Genomic DNA, 24,770 nt, shown 5'->3' with positions numbered 1-24,770 from the left:
CCCCAGTACTGGCAGCTTAGCCAAGAGACAGAGTCCCTTCTGTTAAATTAAGTCTCATTTATTGTTGGTTTGCTTATCCCTCCCTCTTTCCATGTATCTTGGTGCCTTGGTACATTTGGCTTAGGTACAGCACTGACTAAGTCAGATGATTGTGATTCAAGCCTTACTCCAAGGGACCAGGGCAGACTGTCCAGTTCGGATTCTGTACAGAATGAACAAAGTGTTGAAGGTTTTTGTGTAGATCAATGTTTAAAGGTGAATCTTTTCCTCTTGCCAATGTAGTTTCCTTTTAAACTTGGTCTAGAAATTGATCTTTAAAAATGGGGTCAAGGTTAAAGATTTTGGAGTTTCTGGTCCTTGGAAATATTTAGGGACCTTCCTCAGTTTTAAATAATGATTCCGGGTGTCAGCGTTGGCGTGCTGTTAACACCTTCACCTCTGTGTGAAGGCGTGTGTGCAAGTTCAAGTTCCACTTAAAGAGACCGCAGTGCATCTTAGCTGTTACCTCAGTGCATTGTTGATGTTGACTTTCAGGTATGATTTTAAACCAAGGCTTCGCCTTCCTGCTAAGTAGGTGTAAAACTGATCCTCCAGTGTTATTTTGAAGGCTCGGGGAATTCTACTTACCTTTGGGCAGTCTTTATCTCTGAAATTGTTGTAGGCACTTGTAAAAGTACTTTCTGACTGTAAGGTGACCTCAGATTGTGATCGGATTGGTTTGTTATTGTCGTACGTAGCAAAGGACTGTGGAAAAATTCATGTTTGTGATACCATATAAATGCAAATTTATTTTTAATGCACATTTCAGGACTTAAATGCATTTTGCTGGATGTGGAATGTTATTTGAAAAGCATTTGTCAAAAACATTTAATGATTGAAATTCACAGGAGCACTTTCAGACTTGTTAGCAGATTGGATTAGAGTATTTGCCCCAGATTGGTTGATGTCATACAGGAAAGGAATGATTCTGCCATCAAGAACATATATACAAAAAAAGGCCAGCAATATCTTGAAGGTTCCCACCCACCCTACTCATGGACTGTTTATCCCACTCCCATCAAAGAGGCATCCATTCTAGGGTCACCAGACTCAAAAACAGTTACTTTCCCTAAGCAGTAAGGCTGATTAACACATCCACCCATTAACCCACCCTCCACAACCCTTATCATCACTACTTCATCATTTCCTGTCAGATTCACTTTATGTTCATATAATCAATCTGTGTATATAGCTTATTGTTTTTTTAAATTATTGTGTGTTTTTATATGCTGCATTGTATTATTTTGTTCTCCTTTACGCTTCTGTACTGGAAATGACATTAAACAATCTTGAATCCCACACATCTGCCCTCTGGACAGCTGTGATATGAGTTAGCTTCAGTACTGTCCATTTGTTCAGTGGGTTTTTATCTGAGCTGGTTTGAGAGCTTGTCCTGTTGACAGCAGTTCTTGTGTCACTGATTCGGTCGTGCTCCATTTACAACCAAACATGAATATTTTCTAATTGAAGCTCTTTAACAAACACTCAAAGTTAATATTATGCATTAAATGTTCAGTATTTTGATAATCCATATGGAAACGGTGAGTCTCAATTGTCAATTTCTAAGGAAAATATTTTGAAGGTCTTCATGCAGTTGATGTTAAAGTTGTATTTATTGTTGGTGTTTTCTCAATGGTAAGCTTGCTTTGATTGTCAAAGTTATTAATCCACCATTACTGGTATCATCGTATATCAGATGCATGAAGGGTGTTGGCTGATTACCGCATGAAAACCTTGAACCAATTGAAGACAGTGCAGACTTGATTAAAGAAAATATTTGGCAAACATTTTGGACAGCCAGTGAGTTGCACTGGGAGACCATGTGGCTGTGAGCACAATACTAGACTGTGCAGTGATTTCTCATGATGCCAAACTGCCAGTTACTCTGCACTGTTACGGGTGATGGACATCTGTAGCATAGGATGGGAAAAAGTACTTCAGAGAGGAGTCAAAGGAATGGGGTGTGGTACAAAGCAAATCAAGAAAAATAATGGAAGGATCACTCTGTGGATTTAAATGATGACACCGACTGCATTTTTGCTCAATTACTCAAGTTGTACTCCAGTAGAGGATGTCTTGTATCACAGCTGCCTGAATGTGAAAATTGCATTTGGGCTCATAAAAGCCTAGTAGTGGATGTTGAGAAAGCAATAAAAAATAATTGCAGGTAGGAATGCACCTGCTTTTAAACAAAAACGTGATACAGTATATTAGCAGCCTGGTCATTGTACTGATTGTGCTTGTGGGCTCAGTAATATCACTCACCATTCACACTAAATGCACTCTCCAGTAAATCAAACAAGTTCGTTATCTTAAGTCTGTCCAAAATGTTGACTGTTCATTTCCCTCCGTATATGCTACCTGACCTGCTGAGTTCTTCCAGTGGTGTGTGCGTCACTGATTAACCTGCTGTCATTGCTGACTGTTTCATTCGCACTGATTCACCCTCATCTTCCACCTGTCCCTGATAATGATATCCATCTTCCACCTGTCTCTGTAACCTTCAGTTTTACACCTTTGACTTCTGAATTACTCTTTATAGCAGGTTTAGCTGCACTTCACATTGGTTAAACTAACAATGCCAGAGGGAAACTTTGATATTGATCCCGAACAAAGTTGGTATTTGGAAAAATATGGGGAATAAATCTGTTAGCACAGATAAGACAGCAACATCTCCACCTCCTGATGAGCCTGAGGAGGATGAGGCTGTCCACATCCCCCATTCTAACCAGTTTTCACAAGAGCACCACAAGAGTGTCCTGACGAGCTGTATCACTGTCTGGTATGGGAATTACAAGGCGTTTGACCACTAGTCACCACAAAGGATTGGGGTCTCTCTTCCACCCATTAGAGATACTTATCAGGAGTGCTGCATACACAGGGCCCTTAGCATTGTCAATGATCCCTCCTATCAGTCCAACAATCTCTTTGAACCCCGACCATCAGGAAGGAGGTACTGTAGCATTAGGACAAGAATTGTTACGATGGGAAGCACCTTCTTCCCCCAGGCTGATAGACTACTGAACTCCCTGTGCCCCAGTCTCATCACGCATGAAACGCTGGTAGCATTTGACTGTTTACTTGTGTATTAAATGCACTTTATTATTTGTTAATTTACTAGTGGTGATATTACTTTGTGTGTGAGCTGTATGTAGAGTGTTGTGCAGTTTGGTCTGAAGGAACGTTGTTTTGATTGGTGGAATACATGTGCATGGTTGAATGACAATAAACTGAACTTGATTAAAAGATAGCAATATTTGCCGAAGTAGTTGAGAGAGTTGATGTGTATTTGGAGTTTGCAAAATAGTTTGAAGTCAGCCTAGGCTATAAAGGGGTATGGGCTGCTGTATCACAACTGGGTTGAAATAGTTGGTTTTCAGTTTTGAGGAAGACAGTGGTATTGCTTGGGAACTGATGCTAAAACAAGAAATGTGGAAATTCTCAGTGGGTCATGTCTCAGATCCCAAAGAAGTCTGTTGGAAATCAGGTCTCAAGTCTGGAAGTCTGATGGAAAGTCAACAATGTGAAATATTGAGCAGCAAAATGCTAGAGAAGCTTGGTGGATCAGGCAGCATTTATGGAGGGAAATTGACAGTTGGTGTTTTAGGTTGAGATCCTCACCACAGATGTTGTCTGGCCTGTTGAGTTCCTCCAGCATTTTGTATGTTTCTCCAGATTTCAGTTTCAGCCTGCACAGCTGCTGTCTTACCCATCGGGTAGTAGTTTGTTTTAAATCCTGTCCCGCTTGGTGGCGCAATAATATCAGCGCTGGACTCCAGAGCGAAGGTTCCCGAGTTTGAATCCAAGTTGGGTTGAGCGTGGAGCTAACAACTCGGTCTCGTAAAAACAAGAATAGCTTGCTACGGAAACACTGTCATGACGGTGCCCCGATAACACTGCCGAGTTAAGGGCTATTCTTCTTCTTCTTTGTTTTAAATCCATAATTCAATATTATATTTGTTGTGTAGATTTCCAAATTTGCAGCACTCAATTTAGATCTGCAACATGAAGTTCAGAGTTCAAACACTTAAGGAGAGTAATAAACTCCAGGAGCTCATAGATTGCCTAACTGGATTAACATGTTTGAGATACCATTTAATACAGAGAATTATTTGTGCACTCTTCCCATCTTGGTCTCTGTATTCCCTTCACTTTTACCATTGACGGAGATATTTTGGTGGAGCACATTCTCTAACTTTTTGTGTCAGCTTCTCGTTTGCTTATTTTGAAGGACATTAAAGTGCAAAACTAGTGTATAAGGATGGTTATTGAGAAAATAATTTCTTTTCTCTGGAAAAGCTAAGTTCAGTCATTTTTAATATTATGAAAAAAATTAAGAGTGGACAGTGATGTTTCCATCTATGGGGAAAGCCAAAACTTGACGCTATAAATAGCAGCTACTTATGTGTAAATCCAATGGGTAATTCAGGAAAGACTTCTCAGTCCTTGATAATTGAGGCAACTTGCATGGATGCATTTAAGGATTAGTGATATAAACAGAGGAAGGAAAAAAGAATATATTCATGGAGTTAGCTGAAAGAAAGATGGGAGGAAATGTGTGTGGAGCAAAAACACTGGCAGTATTTGGATCAAATGGCTTGTTCATCATTGCTATGTAATGCTTAGCTGTTGGGAATTAAGCAAACTGTCAGTTCTGTTGTTTTTCCTCCTGTTTTCCCTTCCTTACCCTGCCCTCTATTTCCCTCACCCAGAAGAAAATGCTTACCCTATCTATGAATGTCAGAAGGACCATTGTTTGTTACAGCAACCCATAAACCTCTGGACTGATAATAGCTCTGTTGTTAAAAGCCAAGCAGAATCAGTTTGTTTTGAAATAAAACTACTGTAGTGACTAACCATAACAAACATTTATTTCCTCTTTTATATATGGATTTGAGATCACCATTTAAATCGGCATAAACTGATGGAGGATGGTATAATTGTGCTTTAATGACTGCCCACGTTACTGCTGTTCTAGAAGCTAGGAAAGCTGCGGTAATGGTCAAAACTATTTATTGAATTCATTGTGGGGAAACACCTGCTTTTTGATTTGGAAAATGTATCATCTCAGGAGCAGTGGCCTTGGAACATAAACATTGTGACTTGCATATGATAAAATTCATTTTCACACAATATAAGAAGTTTGAATCATAGAACTGTTATGTTGGATGAGATCATTAGATCCAATACGTCCATGTGATTCAGTGTGGAAGAAACCATTCAGTCTTACTTCTTTTTCCTTATCATTTGCCATGTTTTCATCGAATATCCTTTGCCTCTCCGGAAGCCCTAATTCAGACTGTTTCGGAATAGATTCCATAAATTAACTTTGAAGTTGTCAGAACTAAGTTTTTAAGTTTTCACCGTTTATCTTATATGTTTAGTATCACCTACAGAATAAATACTAGACTTCCATCTTTTGTACTTACCAATGAGTTTAATGTCTCTGTCTAGCTGAGCTGTGAGGGTTTGATGAAATGAGTTTGGCAGCGTCCCTGCGTGTTTGAAATCTTTAGTGAGCTTTGATACAGGCTAATCCTAACAGCACTAAATGGGCATGTTCATTGAGTTCCTAGTGTGATCTGAGTGGGATATTAATAAAATAATACTATTTGGTGTTTGGACTGAATGGCACTTTGAAGGCAGAGGTGCTGGCCATTTACTGGGTGTTGGTTAACAGATGGAAAATGAAGAGTAGAAATAAATGAGCCCATTTTGAGTTGTGAGTTCTTACCCTTAACCTTCTGTCACTCTATAATTAGTGAATTGAATATATCCAAGTTTGTTAATAATACAAAGATAAGTAGCAATGTGGATTGTGAAGATGATGCAGAGAAGTTTTGGGGGAATTTAAAAAGTCTAATTAATGGGTAAGGAAGTGGCAGATAGAATACACAATGGAGAAGTAGTCACCTTCTTGTTTTGAGTGACGAGTTTTGAAAGACATTACTGTTCACGAGATTTGGGTGGTCTTGTATGTAAACCACTGAAAATTATAGATACATCAAGGAATTAGGAAAGTAAAAGGTATGTTGGATTTTATGAGAAGAGGAACAGGAAGGACGCTGGAGAAACTTGGAAGGTAAGGTAGTATTTGGGGAGGAAAATGGACAATTGATGTTTCAGGTCAGAGGTCAGATAAAGGTTCTCATGCAGAAATGTCAGTTGGCGATTTCCAGTCCAGATGAAGGGATGTGACCAGAAATATCAACTGTTCATTTCCACCGATAGATTCTGTCTGGCTTGCTGAGTGCCTCTATCATCTTGTTTGTTGCTCACATCCAGCAGTTGCTATCTCTTTTTGTCTCCTTTATTGGAAGAGGACTTGAATATGAGTAGACTTATTCAAATTATGTAGGGACTTGGTGAGGTTACACCTGGAATATTTGTGCACTAGTTTCATTTCCCTACCTGAGGAAGTATATATATGTGGTAGAGCAATGTATGTTCATGAGATTGATTGGAAGGTTGGGTTATCTGATGAGAAAGTAAATAAACTTGAAAGCTGAGAGATGATCTTGTCGAAACCTACAGCCACAAGATATCTGTAACAAGTAGTGTTCCATGGTATTGATACTAAGGCCCTTGTTGTTTGAACATGAGTAATAAACCTTGAGGACAACACAAAATTTGGGCCCTAGGTAGAGAAGAACACTGTTTAAGGGTGCATTGGGACATAGATCAGCTTCGCATACATGAGGAGTAAAATCCTTATGTCACCTTTATGTCTGAATGTGCAATGTACAATTTATAGTAATTTGTAATAAATAGTAAGTACAGTAAGATATACAATAGAACCGTCAATATCGCTTAGAAATACAATTGTGTCAGTGTGAATTAATCAGCCTGGCCTGGTGGAAGAAGCTGTCCCGGAGTCTGTTGGTCCTGGCTTTAATGCTGCAGTACCGTTTCCCAAATGGTGGCACCTGGAACAGTTTGTTGGTGGGTTGGCTTGGGTCCCCAATGATCCTTCCGGCCCTTTTTACACACCTGTCTTTGTAAATGTCCTGAATAGTGGGAAGTTCACATCTACAGATGCGCTGGGCTGTCCGCACCACTCTCTGCAGAGTCCTGCGATTGAGGGAAGTACAGTTCCCATACCAGGCAGTGATGCAGCCAGTCAGGATGCTCTCAATTGTGCCCCTGTAGAAAGTCCTTAGGATTTGGGGACTCATGCCAAACTTCTTCAACCGTCTGAGGTAAAAGAGGCACTCTTGTGCTTTTCTCACCACAGAGCCGGTACGTACAGACCAAGTGAGGTCCTCGGTGATGTGTATGCCAAGGAACTTAAAGCTGTTTCACCCTCGCAACCCTAGATCTATTGTTGTCAATAGGGATGAGTCTGCCTCCTTTCCTCCTGTAGTCCACAACCAGCTCCCTTGTTCTTGCGACATTGAGGCAGAGGTTGTTTCCTTGATAGCTGATTTGGCTGTGACCATCAGTGTAATTTGCTTTCAAGAACAACCTAAACACCGTCATCTTTGTTTTATTCAGAGTAAAGGTAATCCTGCATTCAGTCTCAGCTATTGGTGACCTTACTTGGAGTGATATTTTGGTAGTGAGTAAGTTTATTGTATAGTCATACTCCATAATATTAGTTGAAACCAGAGCACAAGAGACTCTTGCAGAATATGAACTGATTTAGTACAGTTGTGCTGAATAATGTGTGTCTCTAGAATCTAAACATGAGAAAATCTGCAGATGCTGGAAATTCAAGCAACACACACAAAATGCTGGTGGAACGCAGCAGGCCAGGCAGCATCTATAGGAAGAAGTACAGTCAATGAAATCCTGACGAAGGGTCTTGGCCTGAAAAGTCGACTGTACTTCTTCCTATAGATGCTGCCTGGCCTGCTGCGTTCCACCAGCATTTTGTGTGTGTCTCTAGAATCTTTTTTTTAATTTCAAAATATACTTTATTCAAAAATAAAACTGTGTACAATAAACCATTCAATGACTCTCAATCCTTTACAGATGTTTCCATTACAGGCTTTACATTTCCATACTTTTAGCCACCCACGTGGCGCTCTGTTGTTTCACCGATCCACACCACTGTTGAGGGGTATACTCCCCACCACCCGACCCCTCCCACTCCCGCGGGAGAAGAACCCTAAACTGTCGTCCTTCCCCACCGGGCCCTTGCGGTGGCTGCACCAAGTTTCAGTGCGTCCCTCAGCACGTACTCCTGCAGCCAAGAATGTGCTAGTCCGCAGCATTCTCCCACGGACATCTCCATGTGCTGGTAGATCATCAAGTTTCAGGCAGACCAAAGAGCGTCTTTTACCGAGTTGATGATCTGCCAGCAGCACCGGATGTTAGTCTCCGTGTGTGTCCCCGGGAACAGCCCGTAGATTAGAGAGTCCTCTGTTACGCAGCTGCTGGGGATGAAGCGTGACGCTAGCCTGTCCATCCTCCTCCACACCTTCTCTGCGAACCCACAGTGTGCAAAGAGGTGGGTCACAGACTCCCTCACTGCAGTCCTCCTGTGGGCAGTGGGGTGTGGAGACAACGTTCCGTGGTAAAAGGAGGGATCTGACAGGGAGGGCCCCTCTCACCGCCAGCCAGGCGAGGTCCTGGTGCCTGTTAGTGAGATCTGGCGATGGGGCATTTTGCCAGATGAACTGGACGGTCTGTTCAGGGAACCACGCCACTGTGTCCATCACGTCCTTCTCCTGCAATGCCTGCAGGACATTACGTGCCAACCACTGCCTGATGGCCCTGTGGTCAAAGGCGTTGTCCTGGAAGAACTCTTCTACGAAGGACAGGTATGACAGCAATGACCAGCTGACTGGGGTGTTGCGCGGGAGTGGGGCCAGACCCATCCTTCGTAGCCAGGGCGACAGGTAGAACCTGGGCACATAGTGGTACTTGGTGCCCACATATCTGGGTTCTACACACAACCTGATGCAGCCACAGACGAAGCTGGCCATCAGGGTGAGGGCGACATTGGGGACGTTCTTGTCCCCATTGTCCAGGGACTTGTGCATGACGGTCCGTCTGACCCGCTCCATCTTGGATCCCCAGACGAATCTGAAGACAGCTTGGGTGATTTCCAAGCTGTAGGAGCGGGGGACGGGCCAGACCTGCGCCAAGTACAGCAGCCCTGCAAGCACTTCACACCTGATGACCAGGTTCTTGCCCGTTGTCGATAGGGAGCACGCACCCCACAGTCCCAGTTTCTGTTTCACCTTGGCAGTCCGCTCCTGCCAGTTCTTGTTGCATGCCTCAGCCCCTCTGAACCAGATCCCCAACACCTTCACGTGATCAGACCTGATGGTGAAGGGGACACTGGATCGGTCGGGCCAGCTGCTGAAGAGCATGGCTTCGCTCTTCGTGTGGTTGACCCTGGCCCCCGACGCTAGCTCAAACTGTTCACAGATGCTAATCAGCCTGCGAACTGACCTTGGATCAGAGCAGAAGATGGTGACATCGTCCATGTACAGGGAGGTTTTCACTTGGGTCCCTCCACTGCCTGGCAGCGTCACCCCTTTTATGCCCTCATTCCTCCTGATGGCTTTGGCAAAGGGTTCAATGCAGCACACAAACAAGACGGGAGAGGAGACAGCCCTGCCTGACTCCAGACCTGATGGGGAAGCTGTCTGTTTCCCACTCGTTGACCTGGACTGCACTGCAGATATCTGTGTAGAGCAGTCTGATCCAATTCCGGTTTCCCTCCACAAATCCCATTTTGGAGAGCACGTCTGCCATGTACGTGTGCGATATCCTGTGGAAGGCTTTCTCCTGGTCCAAGCTGAGCAGGCAGGTGTTCACCCCTTGTCCTGAACGTAGGCGATGGTGCCCCTCAGCAGCGCGAGGCTGTCTGAGATCTTCCTGACCGGTACAGCACAGGTTTGGTCCGGGTGGATCACCTGTCCCGGAGCAGACTCGACCCTGTTGGTGATAGCCTTGGACAGGATCTGGGCCTCCAATTCCTAAAGTCCTCCCTTTCCCCTTCCGCTTGTAGATGGGGGTGATGATGCCCTTCCTCATGGACTCTGACATGCTGCCGGCCAGAAGCATAGCGTTGTACACTTCCAGCAGGTCAGGGCCCATCCAGTTTCATAGAGCCGAATACAACTCAGCCGGTAAGTTATCACTTCTGGGAGTCTTACTCGACTCAAAGGAATGGATGGAGCCTGTCAGCTCGTCCATGGTCAGTGGCTGATCCAGACTCTCCTGCTTGCCGTCGTCTAAGACCTGCGTGATAGACGACAGGAAGTTGCAGGAGGCTGTGGATTCTGTAGCCTTTTCGTCGTACAGACCAGCATAGAAGGACCTGCAGATCCTCATGTCATTCTGTGTAATGGAATTGTCATTTGGTATTCAGCATCTGTTGTATCTTTATAGACTGCCCATGTCTTCTTCATTTCCTTTTTGGCAAATGTGACTGCTCCCGCTTTACATCTTTCCATCATATTTCATCTGCTGTTCTTCTGGCTGTTCTTGTATCTTGTCTGTAACTGCTGTCATTTTGCTTCTGATTCTAGTGCCACTCCTAGTTTTTGGTAAATGCAAATTTGTCCAATTTGCATTGGGATTTGGTATACATATCCATGTGAGTAAATTAATAACCATAGTAATCCTATCACTGATTCTGGAAGTATCTAACTCGACCAGACACCTCTTTAAAAAAATTACCCATAATTTCCTTCTTTCCTTCTTTTTTACCATGAAAGTTTGATTTTAAACTTTGTATCTGTAGTTGATTTTAAACTTGTGAGGAGCATTGATGTTCAGCACTGCCTAAGTCCATTTTCAGTGCTGTTTTACCATTTAGTGTTTTGTGAAATAATCTTCAAACGGATATTTCATGTATTCCATTATTTGCTGTACGATGTTCTTTTATGTGCTCACCCCTGTAGTCTTGTCTCATACTTTGAGAATTTTGTAATCTCGATCATATTCTCTGCGGTTTTAATGCCAAACCTTCCTTTTTTACTCCTTCTTTTACTCCTTTCCCCTCCTTTGAGATGCTCTAGTTATACCTCTGATTAAACATTTCATCAGTAACTTGCAATCTTTTTCTAACTCCTCTGTTAAACAAAACACCTTGTACATTATTGTACCTGTTAAGGGCTTGGGATGATGCACCCAGTGCACCAAACGTAAGAACTTGAAGTTGTTTACTATGTAAGGAATGCGACTTATTCTTGAGATACTACACTTTTGCATTTCCAGCCTCTTGGGCATCTCTGCTGTCTACTCTGTGATTGGCAGGATTTAAGGTTGTTTAAATCCTTGACTCTGTAATTCTTTCCCTAAAATTCTTCCACCTCTCTTTTAGGTCACATTGTAAAATCCAGCTCTCACTTTTTCTGTTAGCTCTTTTTTTAACAAAGTTATAAAAGTTTATTTACAACACAGATACACAGGGTACAAACATTCAGTATGCACAGGACAGTGAGTACACTCAAATTTGGTTACTACCGTCTACTGGACAATTAATACCCCGGGGGCCCACTGCTCCTGGAAGTCCCCCAGTGTGCCCATTGCAACTCATTCCACATTTGCACCACACTCTGTGATGAAGCACTTACCTCTCGGGTCCCCTTTAAATCTTTCCCCTCTCATCTTAAACCTATCTTAAACCAAGAAAAAGTTTGTGAACCTTTTGCAGTTACCTGGTTTTCTGTGTTAATTACTCATAAAATGTAACCTGATAATAGACAAGCACAATCCGCCTAAGGTAATAACATACAAACAATTGTATTTTTCATGTCTTTATTGAACACATTGTTTAATCATTCAGAGTCCAGGCTGGAAAAAATATGTGAACCCTTGTATTTAATAACTGGTAGAGCCTCCTTTAGCAGCAATAACCTCCATCAAATGTTTGCTGTAGCTGCTGATCAGACTTGCACAATGGTGAAGAGGAATTTTAGACCATTCCTCCATATAAACCTGTTTCAGTTCATCAGTATTTCTGGGATACCTTGCATGAACAGCCCTCTTCAGGTCATGCCACAGTATCTCAGTTGGGTTAAGGTCTGGACTCTACCTTTCCAAGACACAGATTTTCTTCTTTTTAAATCATTCCGTTGTTGATTTACTCTTGTGTGTTGAATCATTGTCTTGTTGTATCATCCAACTTCTATTAAGCTTCAGGTGATTGACCGTGACCCTGACATTCTCCTGTAAAAAGTCTTGATACAATTTTGAATTCATTGTTCCCTCAACGATTGCAAGCTGTCCAAGCCCTGAAGTAGCAAAGCAGCCCCAAACCATGCTTCACAGTTGGGGTGAGGTTTGATGTTTGTGTGCAGTGTCCTTTTTCCTCCAAGTATAGCAGTGTGCATTTCTGCCAAAAAAATTCAACTTTTGTCTCGTCTGTCCACAGAGCATTGTCTTAAAAGTGTTGTGGACCATTCAGATGGTCTTTTGCAAACTTGAGATATGCAGCAATGTCTTTTTTTGGAGAGCAGTGGTTTTTCTATAGTGAAAACATGAACAGAGACTTCAGCAAGTTCTAGAGATTTCTGCAGGTCTTTTTCACCTCTTCAGCATTGCATGTTGTGCTCTTGGTTGATCTTTACAGGATACCCACTCCTAGGGAGAGTAACAACAGTACTCTGAATTTCCTCCATTTATAGACAGTTTCTCTTACTATGGACTGATGAACCCCCAGGTCTTTAGAAATGCTTTCGTAACCTTTTTTCAGTTTCATGCATCTCTACAGTTCTTCTGAGCTCCTCTGAAAGTTGTTTTAATCGACGCACGGTGCACATACAGCACCTTGAAAAAGTATTCAGCCCCCACAACTATTTTCACTTTTTACTGTCTCAATTTATAAATTTAAAACATATTAAAGTAGGATTTTTTTTAGCTAATCTACAAAACATTGTGCATCATATCAAATCAAAAGAAAAATTCCAAAATCTGTCAACGATTCCCTAATCTGATACTGAACGTCAGCAGGTAATGTCGTCCCTATTGTAAAGTACGGTGGAGGTAGCATCATGCTTTGGGGATGCTTTTCTGCAGCAGGGACTAGAAATCTGGTCAGAATTCATGGGGGAGGGGGAATGAATGCTGCTAACTACGGAGAAATCCTGGATTAAAAATCTGCTTGCCTCTGCCAGGAAGCTGAAACTGGGGAGGAAGTTTGTCTTGCAGCAGGAAAATGACCCAAAGCACCCTGCCAGAGCAACCCTGGAGTGGTTTCAAATGAAGAAAATTGATGGCCTTGAGTGGCTCGGTCAGAGTCCTGACCTTAACCCGATCAGGTATCTCTGGCAAGATCTCAAGGTCGCTGTCCACCACTGCTCTCCAGCTAACCTGGCACAGCTTGAACAATTTTGCGAAGAGGAATGGGCAAATCTTGCTTCATCATGTTATGCAATGCTAATAGAGACTTACCCAAAAAGACTACTGGGCGTAATAGCTGTGAGGGGTGGTTCAACTAAGTAATGAACAAAGGGAGAAGAACACTTTTCAACTGCTGAAATTTCAATTTATGAGTTTTTAGTTTTTCATGCTTTAATATTTTCCCTGTTTTTTGAGGGGACTCTTCTCTTGAAAAAAGGAGTATGTGATTAAGTTGATCAGAATCCCTGGTTGTAATGCTCATTTATTTGTACAAAGACTTGGCGGCTGAATACTTTTACAAGGCTCTTTGTGATCTTGAAAAATCTTTCTTGACAGATCTGTCAGTAACCTGACTTTGTCTTTTTTTATATAGGGTAGAGCGCCTCTACAACCCAAACCTCCAATCTCATCTCATTGATTGGAATGCCTGACTCCAAATTGTTTTTGTAGAAGGCATTAGCCAAAGGTTCACATACAGGTTTCCCCTGCCATCCGAAGGTAGAGCATTCCTGTGAAACAGTTCGTAAGCTGGAAGGTCGTAAAGCGAGGAAGCAATTACCATTTATTTATATGGGAAAACTTTGTGAGCGTTCGCAGACCCAAAAATAAACTACCGAATCATGCCAAATAACACATAAAACCTAAAATAACAGTAACATATAGTAAAAGCAGGAATGATATGATAAATACACAGCCTATATAAAGTAGAAATACTTCTCTACAATCATTTCCACACTGTTCTTGGTAGCGAAAATCTCGCGGAAGCGCTCTGGGCAGAAACACTCTCTCCAGTAACCTTTAAACTATGAAGCTGCCAAATCATACCAAATAACACATAAAAATACATAGCCGATATAAAGTAGAAATGTATGTACAGTGCAGTATCACTTAGGGGAATCGGGAAGACAGCGTCGAGCACACTGATGATGGTGTCTTTGGCTGAGTCGTCGGAGGCTGGGATGGTGCAGTGGCCCCCACCCTCCGGGCAGCGACGCGATACCGATCCGCGAAGCATGCAGGGGTCCAGTGGCAGCCGGAACGCACCCAGTACATCTTTAAGAAAAAAGCCGAAATAAACAAGCTAATTAATTAGGTGCCGCCGGGCTCGTAAATGTTGGCCCAGATCAGAGACGACGCAATCGGCAATCGCCTCTGATCTGGGCCGACATTTACATGCCGGGCGGCACCTAATTAATTAGCTTGTTTATTTCCACTTTTTTCTTAAAGATGTGCTGGGTGTGTCCCGGCTACCGCTGCATTCTCCGCGGCCCGGGGGTTGGGGTGGTGGGACACTGGAGTGTCATCTCATTGTCGATCAGGGCAGGCAGGTCATCTTCTTCTATGTCTGCCTGCCTCGATGTCGAAGGTCGAGGTTCGTCGTCTGCTGAAGGCTTGCTTGACTGCTAGCCTCGCGTATTTTTCTATCATACAGTTCTTTGTAAGCACTCAAACCATCTTGCAAATATGCCCTAAACCAACATACCCTTTCAAAATTAAAGTCATACTTTATCACTGCAGCGAAAATCTCACGCAGTTGCTTCACGTTCAGTTAAGAATTTGTTTTAAAATTTGTTCGCTACTGCATTCGGTTTCGATTGTCATCCTTTCCTCTTCCAATTGCATCAGCTCTTCATCTATCAGTTCTTGGTAATGAGATGCCAAAACCTCTTCAACATCATCTTCATCAACTTCCACAAGCCAAACTCACTTCGTCCTTACTTCATTCACCACAATCGAAACGCTTAATTATGTCTAGTTTTACGCAAAGTGTAACACCCTTACGAGCTCTTTCAGGCTTTTCCGAAACCTCAGAACTCATCTTGCAAACAGCTGCTCACAGGCACGTGTTTAAGCAATGCTGGCGAGAATGCCGTTCCGAATCCGGGGGAGAGCGGCTGCTCGGGGCGCGTGCTGCTTTTTCCACGCGCTGCCTTTTTTCGTAACAGTGAAAACACCTTCTGTTAGTGAAAACAGGGAACTAATGTAGGTCTTTCGTAACAGTGAGGTTTCGTAAAGGGAACATTCGAAAAGCGGGGGACACCTGTACTTTCGTTCAATTGTGATTGTTTAAATGGTGTACTCAGTATTGATGTGAAGAATTATGACTGTTGTTAGTTTAGGCAGATTGTGTTTGTCTATTATTGTGACTTAGATGAAGACCACATTTTATGAGTAATTAATATAGAAAACTAAGTAATTGCAAAGGGTTCACAAATTTCTTTCAACTGTATGCCTTCTAGTTTTGACTTTCTTACCCTGGGAAAAAGATTGTGACCATCCACCTTGACAATGCTCCTCTGTAAGATCAACCTTCAGCCTCCTTTGCCGCAGGGAAAACTGTTCCAACCTGTCAAGTCTCATAAATCAAACCCTTCAGTCCGGGCAACATCCTTCTGTTTTTGCTGGGGCATTTATTTTTATTGTACAAATGTTCTGCAAAGTTGCATGAACCCACCCACGCATTCCTAACCAAATTAGTCCCTTCCTGATATGTGAACTGAGTAGGAGATTTCTGAAGTGAAATAGATGTTTTTTTTTCTTTGCTTGACTTGTAAGGCAGGGCAGGGCTTACCAGATGAAAGAGAATGGGTGTCCCTTGGAGTTTTAGTTCAGTTGTAGACAGATTTATTGCCTTTATCCTATATAGTTTCAGTTGAGTGAGAATTGTGGGAGACTCAACCCATCTTGCCCCTTATACCCAAAGACCCAAGGATGGCTTACTGCCGTGCTCTCTGCCCAATGTAAAGAGATGTAAATGTGTCAGAATTGTCTCTCTGTGATAAATGAGTTCTATTTTCCCAGAATCTTGTGGAGCTGTGTGTTCATTAACTTCTCTTGGTAACAGTTGGTGCTCCACAGGTTGTCTTCCTGGCTTCCTTAAATATGCCAGGCTATAAACACAGGAGTTGGCCATTCTAGGAATGTTATCATCAAACTATCCTGATCCTGTAATGCTGATCCTTGGGGTTTTATATATATAGGATTATTGGTTTAGTATTCATTAATGCAATGAGTAGAACCAGGGAAAAAATAAATGATTTATCAACAATTTTCCCATCTTTACAAATTTATTCTTGTTATTATCTGACAAATTTATAGTAGTGTAAAGAACAATGGTACCTGGGATATTGATTGGAATGAGCAAGTTGCTAACATCATGCTGAATACATTGAAGTATTGGACAGTTTCATCTAACTACTGCATAATAGAATATATGCCGCACGTGAGCTTCCTTCTACCCTTCCTCAACCAACCTGATTGCTGTTACTTTTTAATCCTTACTTCCTTGTATGTTATTTTATATTTAGCTTTCAAATTATTTGTCTTAATTATTCTTCATGTGTGACTTCCACATACTGAATGTTCCAAATTTCCCATTGGATTTATCGGTGACTCTTAAATACCAAAGTGGCAAAGACTGCAGATGCTAGAAGTCTGAAATTAAAAAGAGAAAATGCTAGAATTACTCAGGGAACTTGAGTGGGGAGAGAAACAGAAACCTAATTTCAGGGTGATATTCTATTGACCTCCTAAGTATTACCAGCATTCTTTGTTATGATTTTAAATTTATGATCCCTGGATTTTGTCTCCTAACAAGCAGGAAGATTTTTTTTTCACATTTATCCTTTTTCAGAATCTTTGGGGCTTTCATTTTTTTTTGTGTAGAGCCTATTCTTTTCTGGTATAATTTGTGTAATTCCTTGATTTTAGCCAATATGTTTCTAAATCTTTTATTACACAGAGACCAAAATATTCTTCAGTATTCTGTGTGGGCTTGCAAGATTCCATACACATTTAACAGATGCCTTTTTTTCTCATTTCTCCACTAATGACCTCTGGTACTTTGATGTTATCTGTAAAGAATTTGTTGACCTGGCTCTGCTTTTAGTGATCTTGTCTTTTAAGATAAACCAGTTTACACTTAAACAATTAAATTAATTTGGTAGTTAGATGCGCAGCCAACAAGATTAATTAATCATATATTTTATTTAATTGTCCTCATTATTAACTATTGTAGCTGCTACTCTCACCTGGCCAGTGATTGTTTATATTTTGAAACTTATACCTCAATTCCCAAGTCTAACGAGAGGTTGCAGTGGGACAGTGATAGGATGCAGAACTGAGCTGAGAAGTGGCAGATGGACTTCAACACAGACAATTGTGAAGTGCTTCATTTTGGTAGATCAAATTTGAAGACAGAATATAATATAAATGGTAAGATTCTTGGCAGTGTGGAGGATCTGAGAGATCTTGGTGTCCGTGTCCACAGGACACTCAAAGCTGCGGCGCAGGTTGACAGTGTTGTTAAGAAAGCATACGGTGCGTTGGCCTTCATCAACCATGGGATTACATTCAAGAGCCGTGAGGTAATGTTATGGCTATATAAGACCTTGGTCAGACCCCACTTGGAGTACTGTGTTCAGTTCTAGTCACCTCACTACAGGAAGGATGTGGATACTATAGAGAGAATGCAGAGGAAATTTACAAGGATGTTGCCTGGGTTGGAGCGCGTGCCCTATGAGAATAGGCTGAATGAACTTAGCCTTTTCTCCTTGGAGCGACGGAGGATGAGTGGTGACCTGATAGACATTATTAGGTGAAGAGAGGCATTGATCATGTGGATAGTCAGAGGCTTTTTCCCAGGGCTGAAATGGCTAACAGGAGGGGGCATAGTTTTAAGGCGCTTGGAAGTGGGTATCGAGGGAATGTCAGGGGTAAGTTTTTCACACAGAGAGTGGTGGGTGCGTGAATGCACTGCCAGCGGCAGCAATGGAAGTGGATACAGTAGGATCTTTTAAGAGCCTCTTAGACAGGTAGGTGGAGTTTAGAAAACTAGAAGGCTATGCACTAGGGAAATTCGAAGCAGTCTCTACAGTAGGTTATATGGTCGGCACAACATTGTGGGCCAAAGGGCCTGTAATGTGCTGTAAATTTCTATGTTCGAACTCATTGATGGAAATGATGTACAGCAGTGGACCCAGCACCAATCTTTTTGGATATTTTCTCCCCAATTTTGGATACTGAAGTGTTCGTTTTGCTGGGAGCCTCTTGATTGCATGGCAATTGTTGTCATAGGTTTATTGTGAAATATGATATTGAAGTAATTGTGAAAACCCAAATTTATTACATACAACTGATCATCTTTGACTATTCTTTCTACTTCAAAGAGTTTGTTGGGGTCGGCCTTAAAGAGCGACCTTTCTGTCTGAAATTTGCTTGAGTATTCATTATATTTTTGATTTCTAGATTAGAGGTTAAGGTATACCACAGTAACAAAACTGAGACTGCATTTCAGTTTTTGTCAGAACTTAACCTGGAGATATCCCATCTCCCCGTGAGAAGGCTGGCACTCCAAGCTTCACTGTGGACACTCGGCTCTCATGTGAAAGGTGCTGTGTCAGTCTGGAGTTTGACCGATGATCCAGTTAAATTCCTTGCTGACCAAATTCTTTGTTTATCCCAAAACAAGATAGTGTGTGCAAAATGGCAGCTGCCATTGCTTACATAATAGAGACTACAATTCAAAAAATAATTTAGTGGCCATAAGGAATACACACATTACTGCTGGTGGTAAGGACACCCTCACAATACTTCTCTGTGAAGAAGGGCAAAAGTCCAGCATTTCTCGATCTGTTGCTGATCTTATTGAAACTGAAGGTAGTGGAGTATTATCCCAACCAAAAGCAATTTTCCTGCCTGAAATGTTGACAATTCCTCCCCACCCCCTCCCTCTACCAATGTTGCTTAACCTAGCAGATAGCTTGTTGCTCCACTATCCCAACCAGCTGCTGGCTAAGTGAACAGGTGACTGTTAAAGGTGAAAATGCAGAAACAAGATTATTTTCGATTAATTTATCTTTACACATGTCTTGTTTTCTCATCTCCTGTACTTGACAGATTTAGTGCAAATATTGTGAGGTTTCTCTTAACTTCTTTGAAAACGAGCTGCAAATGCTGGTCAGTTTGCACCTGAAGAGAAAGAAAGGCTAATGGCTTGGGTGTTGGTTTTGGTAAGAAGTGGTGGAGTCGTGCATAGAGTTTCACAGCATCGAAGCAGGCTTTTTGGCCTAACTCATCCACATTCTCATTTGCCTGCATTTGCTTATATCCCTCTAAACCTATCCATGTACCTGTGTCGAGATATCTTTTAAATGTTGTTGTTGTATCCATCTCAATCACTTCATTTGTCTACTCCTTCCATATGCCCACTAACTACCCTGTGTGGAAAAATGGCTTGTCAGTTCATTTTTAAATCTTTTCCCTCTCATGTTAAATGCATGCTTTTTAACTTTAGACTCCCCAACTTTGGGGAAAAATACTGTGACAATCCACCCTTATGGTTTTATCAACTTCTATAAGGTCACCCCTCAACCTTCTTTCCTCCAGGGAAAACATTCCCAGCCTATCCTTATAACTCGTGCATACCAATTCTGGAAGCATTCTTGTGAATCTTTTCTGCACTCAAGCTTAATCACATCCTTCCTATAGTACGTGAAGCAAACTGCACACATTACGTCAAGTGCAGTCTCACCAATGTCTCGTACAATTGTAATAACATCCCAAAACTTGTACTCGATGCTTATTTAATATAGTCAAGGATGTCTTATGCCATCACCACCTTGTGTACCTGTGATGCCGTGTCTGGGAGCTATCTTTAGTACTGCTAAGTCTGTCTCTGTTCTTCAACCATCACTAAGGCCCAGTCATTCAATGTGTATGCTCTGATTTAACTTCCCAAAATGTTTCCCTTAACACTTGCTTGAGTTAACTTCCATTGGTTGATCTGTTTCTCAGTTGACCTAGATCCCTTTGTAGCCTCAATTGATGTTCTTCACTGTCCACCACACCACCAGTTTTGGTATCATCTGTAAACTTGCTCATCGTGTCATCTTTTTTCTCAACCAACCTGACAAAGAACAGTGGCTTCATTACCAATCCCCATGGCACACCACTGGTCACAGGCCTCCAGTCTGAAACATATCCTTGCTCTATCTCCTTCTGTCTCCTTCCACTAAGCCAGTTTTGAATCCATTTGGCTAATGTTCTGTACCCACCTGCCATGTGGGACCCTGTCATTCACTTTGCTAAAGTGCACGTTGGCAACATCTACCACCCTGTCCTCATTAGTTCTCCTGGTCAGCTCTTCAAAAAACTCAAATCAAATTTTGAAGTGATTTCCTGCACACAGAGCACTATTGTTATTCAGTCCCTTTCTTTGCAAATGTAGATAGTTGTACTCATTGAAGACCATTTATTGTGTTAAGACAAGTCAGCACTTCACAAAACAACACGGAGGGTGTGGAAAACAACAGAGAAAGGGCAGAAGTTCAAATATTGTGTCTTTCAACAAAGAAGCAACAAATGACTTGAAATTGCCTCTGGGTGGATTTTAAATGTTAGAGTAAAGGTTAAAGTATTCTCTGTGGAATTAGTTGAGCAAAGAATCAAATGAGAAAGGTGAAGCCAAGACAATAATAAAGGAAGGTTTCAGAATTCCTGTGAGGTATATTCCTCCAGGATTATTAGGCAGACTCTTAACCTGTTCAGTTTGCTGTGGTGTTGTAAATGGTTTATATCCTTTTTAGGCTATAAATACAAATCCTGTCCCAAAGTCATGTATTTATGACAATGTTTTCTTGGCTGATTCTCTCACCTGGCATTACTAACTTGTTTTATTTGTTTGAGAATGCATTTCACTAAATTCTGTGGCATTGGCACCCTTCATGATAAACTTGCACTGAGTTAACTTGGATTTAGACTGACAAAACTTCTATGTTCAGACTGTCTGCCAGCTTCTGAGGTAATTATTGCTTTGACAACATGTTTGTGTCCATCAGTGTTCCTTTTTATCTGCAACCTCCTTTCACCTGTCATTGCTTGGTATTCACCAGCAGCTGGTAAATTATGCCTTTTCTGTCTCTTGGTGTCTGGTAGATTGCAAACATGTGATTTTTCAGTGTTACTGGTGCTTGTTGGCTCACACAGTTTTTTTTAACCTTTTCTAGGCAATGATGTACTCACACCGAAGGAGAAGTTGTGAGGACACTACAGTAAGAACCTAACACACCGGCACTAGACCAGGCAACTGAGAAGAGAAAGGAATCTTTTCACAAGGAAGGTGAATCTAAGATGTCCTTAAGCAGCAGCAGTACAGCGGGGAAAGGTGTGGATTCGAATGCTGTTGATGCCTACGACAGTGGGGATGAGTGGGATATCGGAGTTGGGAATTTAATCATTGACTTGGACGCAGACTTGGAAAAAGACCAGCAGAAAATGGAGATGTCTGGATCAAAAGATGGGAGCATCCCAGTGCCAAGTGCTGTGGCAGCTCTCCCAGAGAATATCAAGTTTGTCACTCCAGTTCAAGCACCTCAGACCAAGGAGAGCAAATCTAAGGCAAAAAGGAGCAAAAATGCAAAGGAAGGGAGTAAATCTGTGTCTGCTGCTTCTCTTTACACTGTGGGAGAATCAGGAAATGGGAAGAAAGAAATGCAGGCGAGATCTGCTGATATAGCAAATCCCAGTGGACTGGGGTCATCCAACAGCACGTCCAAAGGATCAGAAAAGGGCTCAAAGACTGTTCGGAATGGAGCTGGATCGAAAAAGGAGAAAGAGGGTGGATCCAGCAAAAGTAAAAAAGATAAAGGCGAGAGCAGCGGAGGTGTGCATCCGCCTCCTGGGAGCGATCCCAGTGGTGCACAGCAACTCGGGTTGGGGTCAGGGACAAAGGGCAGCTCATTTGAATGTGCTCAGAGCACAAGCTGCCCAGATGGGGCTACCGTTCAAGTGCTGGATTTGGGAAACACACCACTAGATAGCAACAGTATTTCCAACCTTCTGGGAATTAAAACAGAAACAGAAGAGGTTGAGAGTGAGTGTCGACCGCTGAAGAAGATCAAAACGGAGAAGGTAAGGACAGTGGCAGTTTTGTGTTCCCTTGTAAATCCAGATCCAGTAATTAGATTAGTGTTTTTTAATCAGACCTTGCGAGAAGAAATTTCTTGTGTCTCATGAAGTGACAAGTCGATTGATTCATTGTGTAAAGCAAACAATCAATGCCCTGAACAATCAGGCACTCTTCAGCAGAATGGCTAGAAAGAATTATCCTTTTTATATTGTCCTTTTATAAGTCCTTTTTATGTTGGTTGTATTTTGTTGAGTTAATTTGCACATGTTTTTGTTTGACTCTTTGTGCTCATGACATCATTAAGGGAACAGGCTGAGAGATAATCATTGGGGTTGTTGGTGCATGGGAGCTGAATTATTGTCAGTTGAGAGAACTCATTAACAGGGTGGTGAGTATTTAGCTTGCTTTCATTGTATGTCAGAATGCCATTTACCTGCCTGGGTGACATCTATATTAGATTATGCTCAAGGAGAAATAATTGCAAATATTTGTGTGTGCTGATAAATCTTTTAAGAAGAAGTGGTTTTGATGCTGAATGTGTAAATGTTTAAAACGTCAGCTAGTCCAGAGAGGTTGGGTCCCACTGTTCTCGACATGATTGACTTTAAGCCCACTAGATCTCTCCAAATGAGGATAGTATACATTGTCTGTATTAAAGCCATTGGGAGCAAGGCAGCTGGAGCTTATACACACAATCCCACACTGAAGGGCTATTACACTGGGTCTTTTGCAATTGCCAATGTGATTTCTCAAAGTGGATAGTTAGCTTTGATTTATGAAGTTAGGTGGTTGTTCAGTTTTGTGCTCCAGAAGGCTGTCGTCATATGCTTATAAATGTTCCCAAACAGTGACAGATAAGTAGACACAGGAGCTGACCATCCTGAGCTGTGGTTCTAAAAAGCTGGTGTTGAAAGGAAAGGGATTGAAAGCAAACTGACTTTGTTTTCTGTGATGTGCACGTCGTGGTGTCAGTATACAGCACTGCATGTAACGCTCAAGCCCTGTGTTCCTTTTCTAAACCAAAAACAAAAATCTGCTGAAAAGATGAAAGCAAACAGAAAATACCATGAAGGCTTAGCAGGTCAGACAATGTCTGTTGAGAAAAGCAAGAGTTAACATTTTAGGTCAAAGGTCTTTGAATTAAATTTTACTTTTGGTAATTACCTGCAGCATTTCCACTTGGGAAGTGGTATCACAGGACTAGAATCAGGTCAAGAATTTTTGGGGTAAAAACAGAAAAATGGAGTCAATAATTCAAGGTGGTATCCTTACACCACTTTATCCAATCTCCCCTCTACTTCCTGAGTAGCTCCTAAGGGAATTTCCTTAGCCACCTTGAGCTTAGTGGAAATGATCTTGCCTCTGGGTCAAGTCTTACGCCGGGATTTTACCTGCACAAGACTTCTGCTGCCACTTCAGAGCTGACCTGGAGGAATGCTGTAGTGGCAAAATGAGACTACTTCTGGCTGAGTCCATTCTGGTGTGAAAGATCCAGTAGTGGTTCTTCCAGTGTCCTGGATATCATTTATTTTATAACCAGTATTACTTAAAGCTATTCAGTTAATCATTTCTTCAGTGGGAGTTTCTGAGATCCAGCTATGTGCATGGGTTTGTGTTTCCATTCATTACAATGAATATTGCATTTTGAAGTGCTTCAATGCTTGAGCAGCCTAAGGCTCTGGAGATGTTAATTCTTTTACATTACAACAAATTTGACAGCTTTCCCTCTCTAACAGTACCTCTAAATTTCATATTATTATGATGTTATATTTGCCTTCTGCAGCGTTTATTGTTCCAGATTCACTGAGTGCCTATAAACAAAAACAAAGCCTCTGTCGTCGCATATATATTTGACTTGGGACCCTGGATACAAACCCCAGGAGCCTGTAGTAATCTAGCCTCTTCCTATCGGGCAACAGTTTTATAGTTGGGCTGTTTCACACTCCCCAGAGTGGATGAAATGAATTGGGTATCTGATTGGATTTTGCATTACCTTTGACTATACAGAAGACAAAATATCTTTATTGAACAATGGAGATTTAGAAGCTCCAATCTCTTAATCCTCGACACTGCAGTTCTATTTGCTGCTGTATATATTTACTGACAATAGTGCATATTTTCAAAGTAGTATTTGTCCATATAGCACAGTGAGGAGTACATGAATAATGTAGACATTTCCAAATTGGAGGCATAATGAGGAGAAACCAAATAATGCAGAGCCTGTAATGAGCGCAATATAGTGAAACATGCTTGGATAAAGCCAACTCCTTAATGTGAGGAGCGTTGTGGTGAATAATAATGTCCACGCTAGTGCCTAGACATCCATATCTAAAGAACGTCATGCGGAGTATTAGTTGGATAAAGGAGAAGAAAAGCAAAACGCTGAATTTGAATTGGTGGAATTAAGCCCACATTTGCAAGTTCTAAAGTGACATGTGGATGGATTTGGAGAGTTGCTGTTGACATGAAAAATATGGTGTCTGAGTCATGACATATTTCACTGACAGCCTCCTATGGA

The 24,770-nt window shown here is 41.8% G+C and overlaps 1 protein-coding gene across 6 annotated transcripts in view; it reads left to right on the top strand.

Moving 5' to 3' along the window:
• Window positions 1-24,770, top strand: part of LOC140211978 (zinc finger protein 609-like) — a 223,101-nt gene that overhangs the window by 824 nt on the left and 197,507 nt on the right. For all 6 annotated transcript variants that reach the window (XM_072282280.1, XM_072282275.1, XM_072282276.1 and 3 more), the window contains exon 2: window positions 21,351-22,254. In XM_072282280.1, coding sequence (XP_072138381.1) covers window positions 21,475-22,254 — 780 coding nt within the window. In that variant the 5' untranslated portion in view covers window positions 21,351-21,474. The remainder of the gene's footprint in view (window positions 1-21,350; window positions 22,255-24,770) is intronic.

Source organism: Mobula birostris, chromosome 18 (genome assembly GCF_030028105.1).
Source record: "Mobula birostris isolate sMobBir1 chromosome 18, sMobBir1.hap1, whole genome shotgun sequence".
Taxonomy (NCBI): domain Eukaryota; kingdom Metazoa; phylum Chordata; class Chondrichthyes; order Myliobatiformes; family Myliobatidae; genus Mobula; species Mobula birostris.
This window is presented reverse-complemented; position numbering and strand designations above follow the sequence as displayed.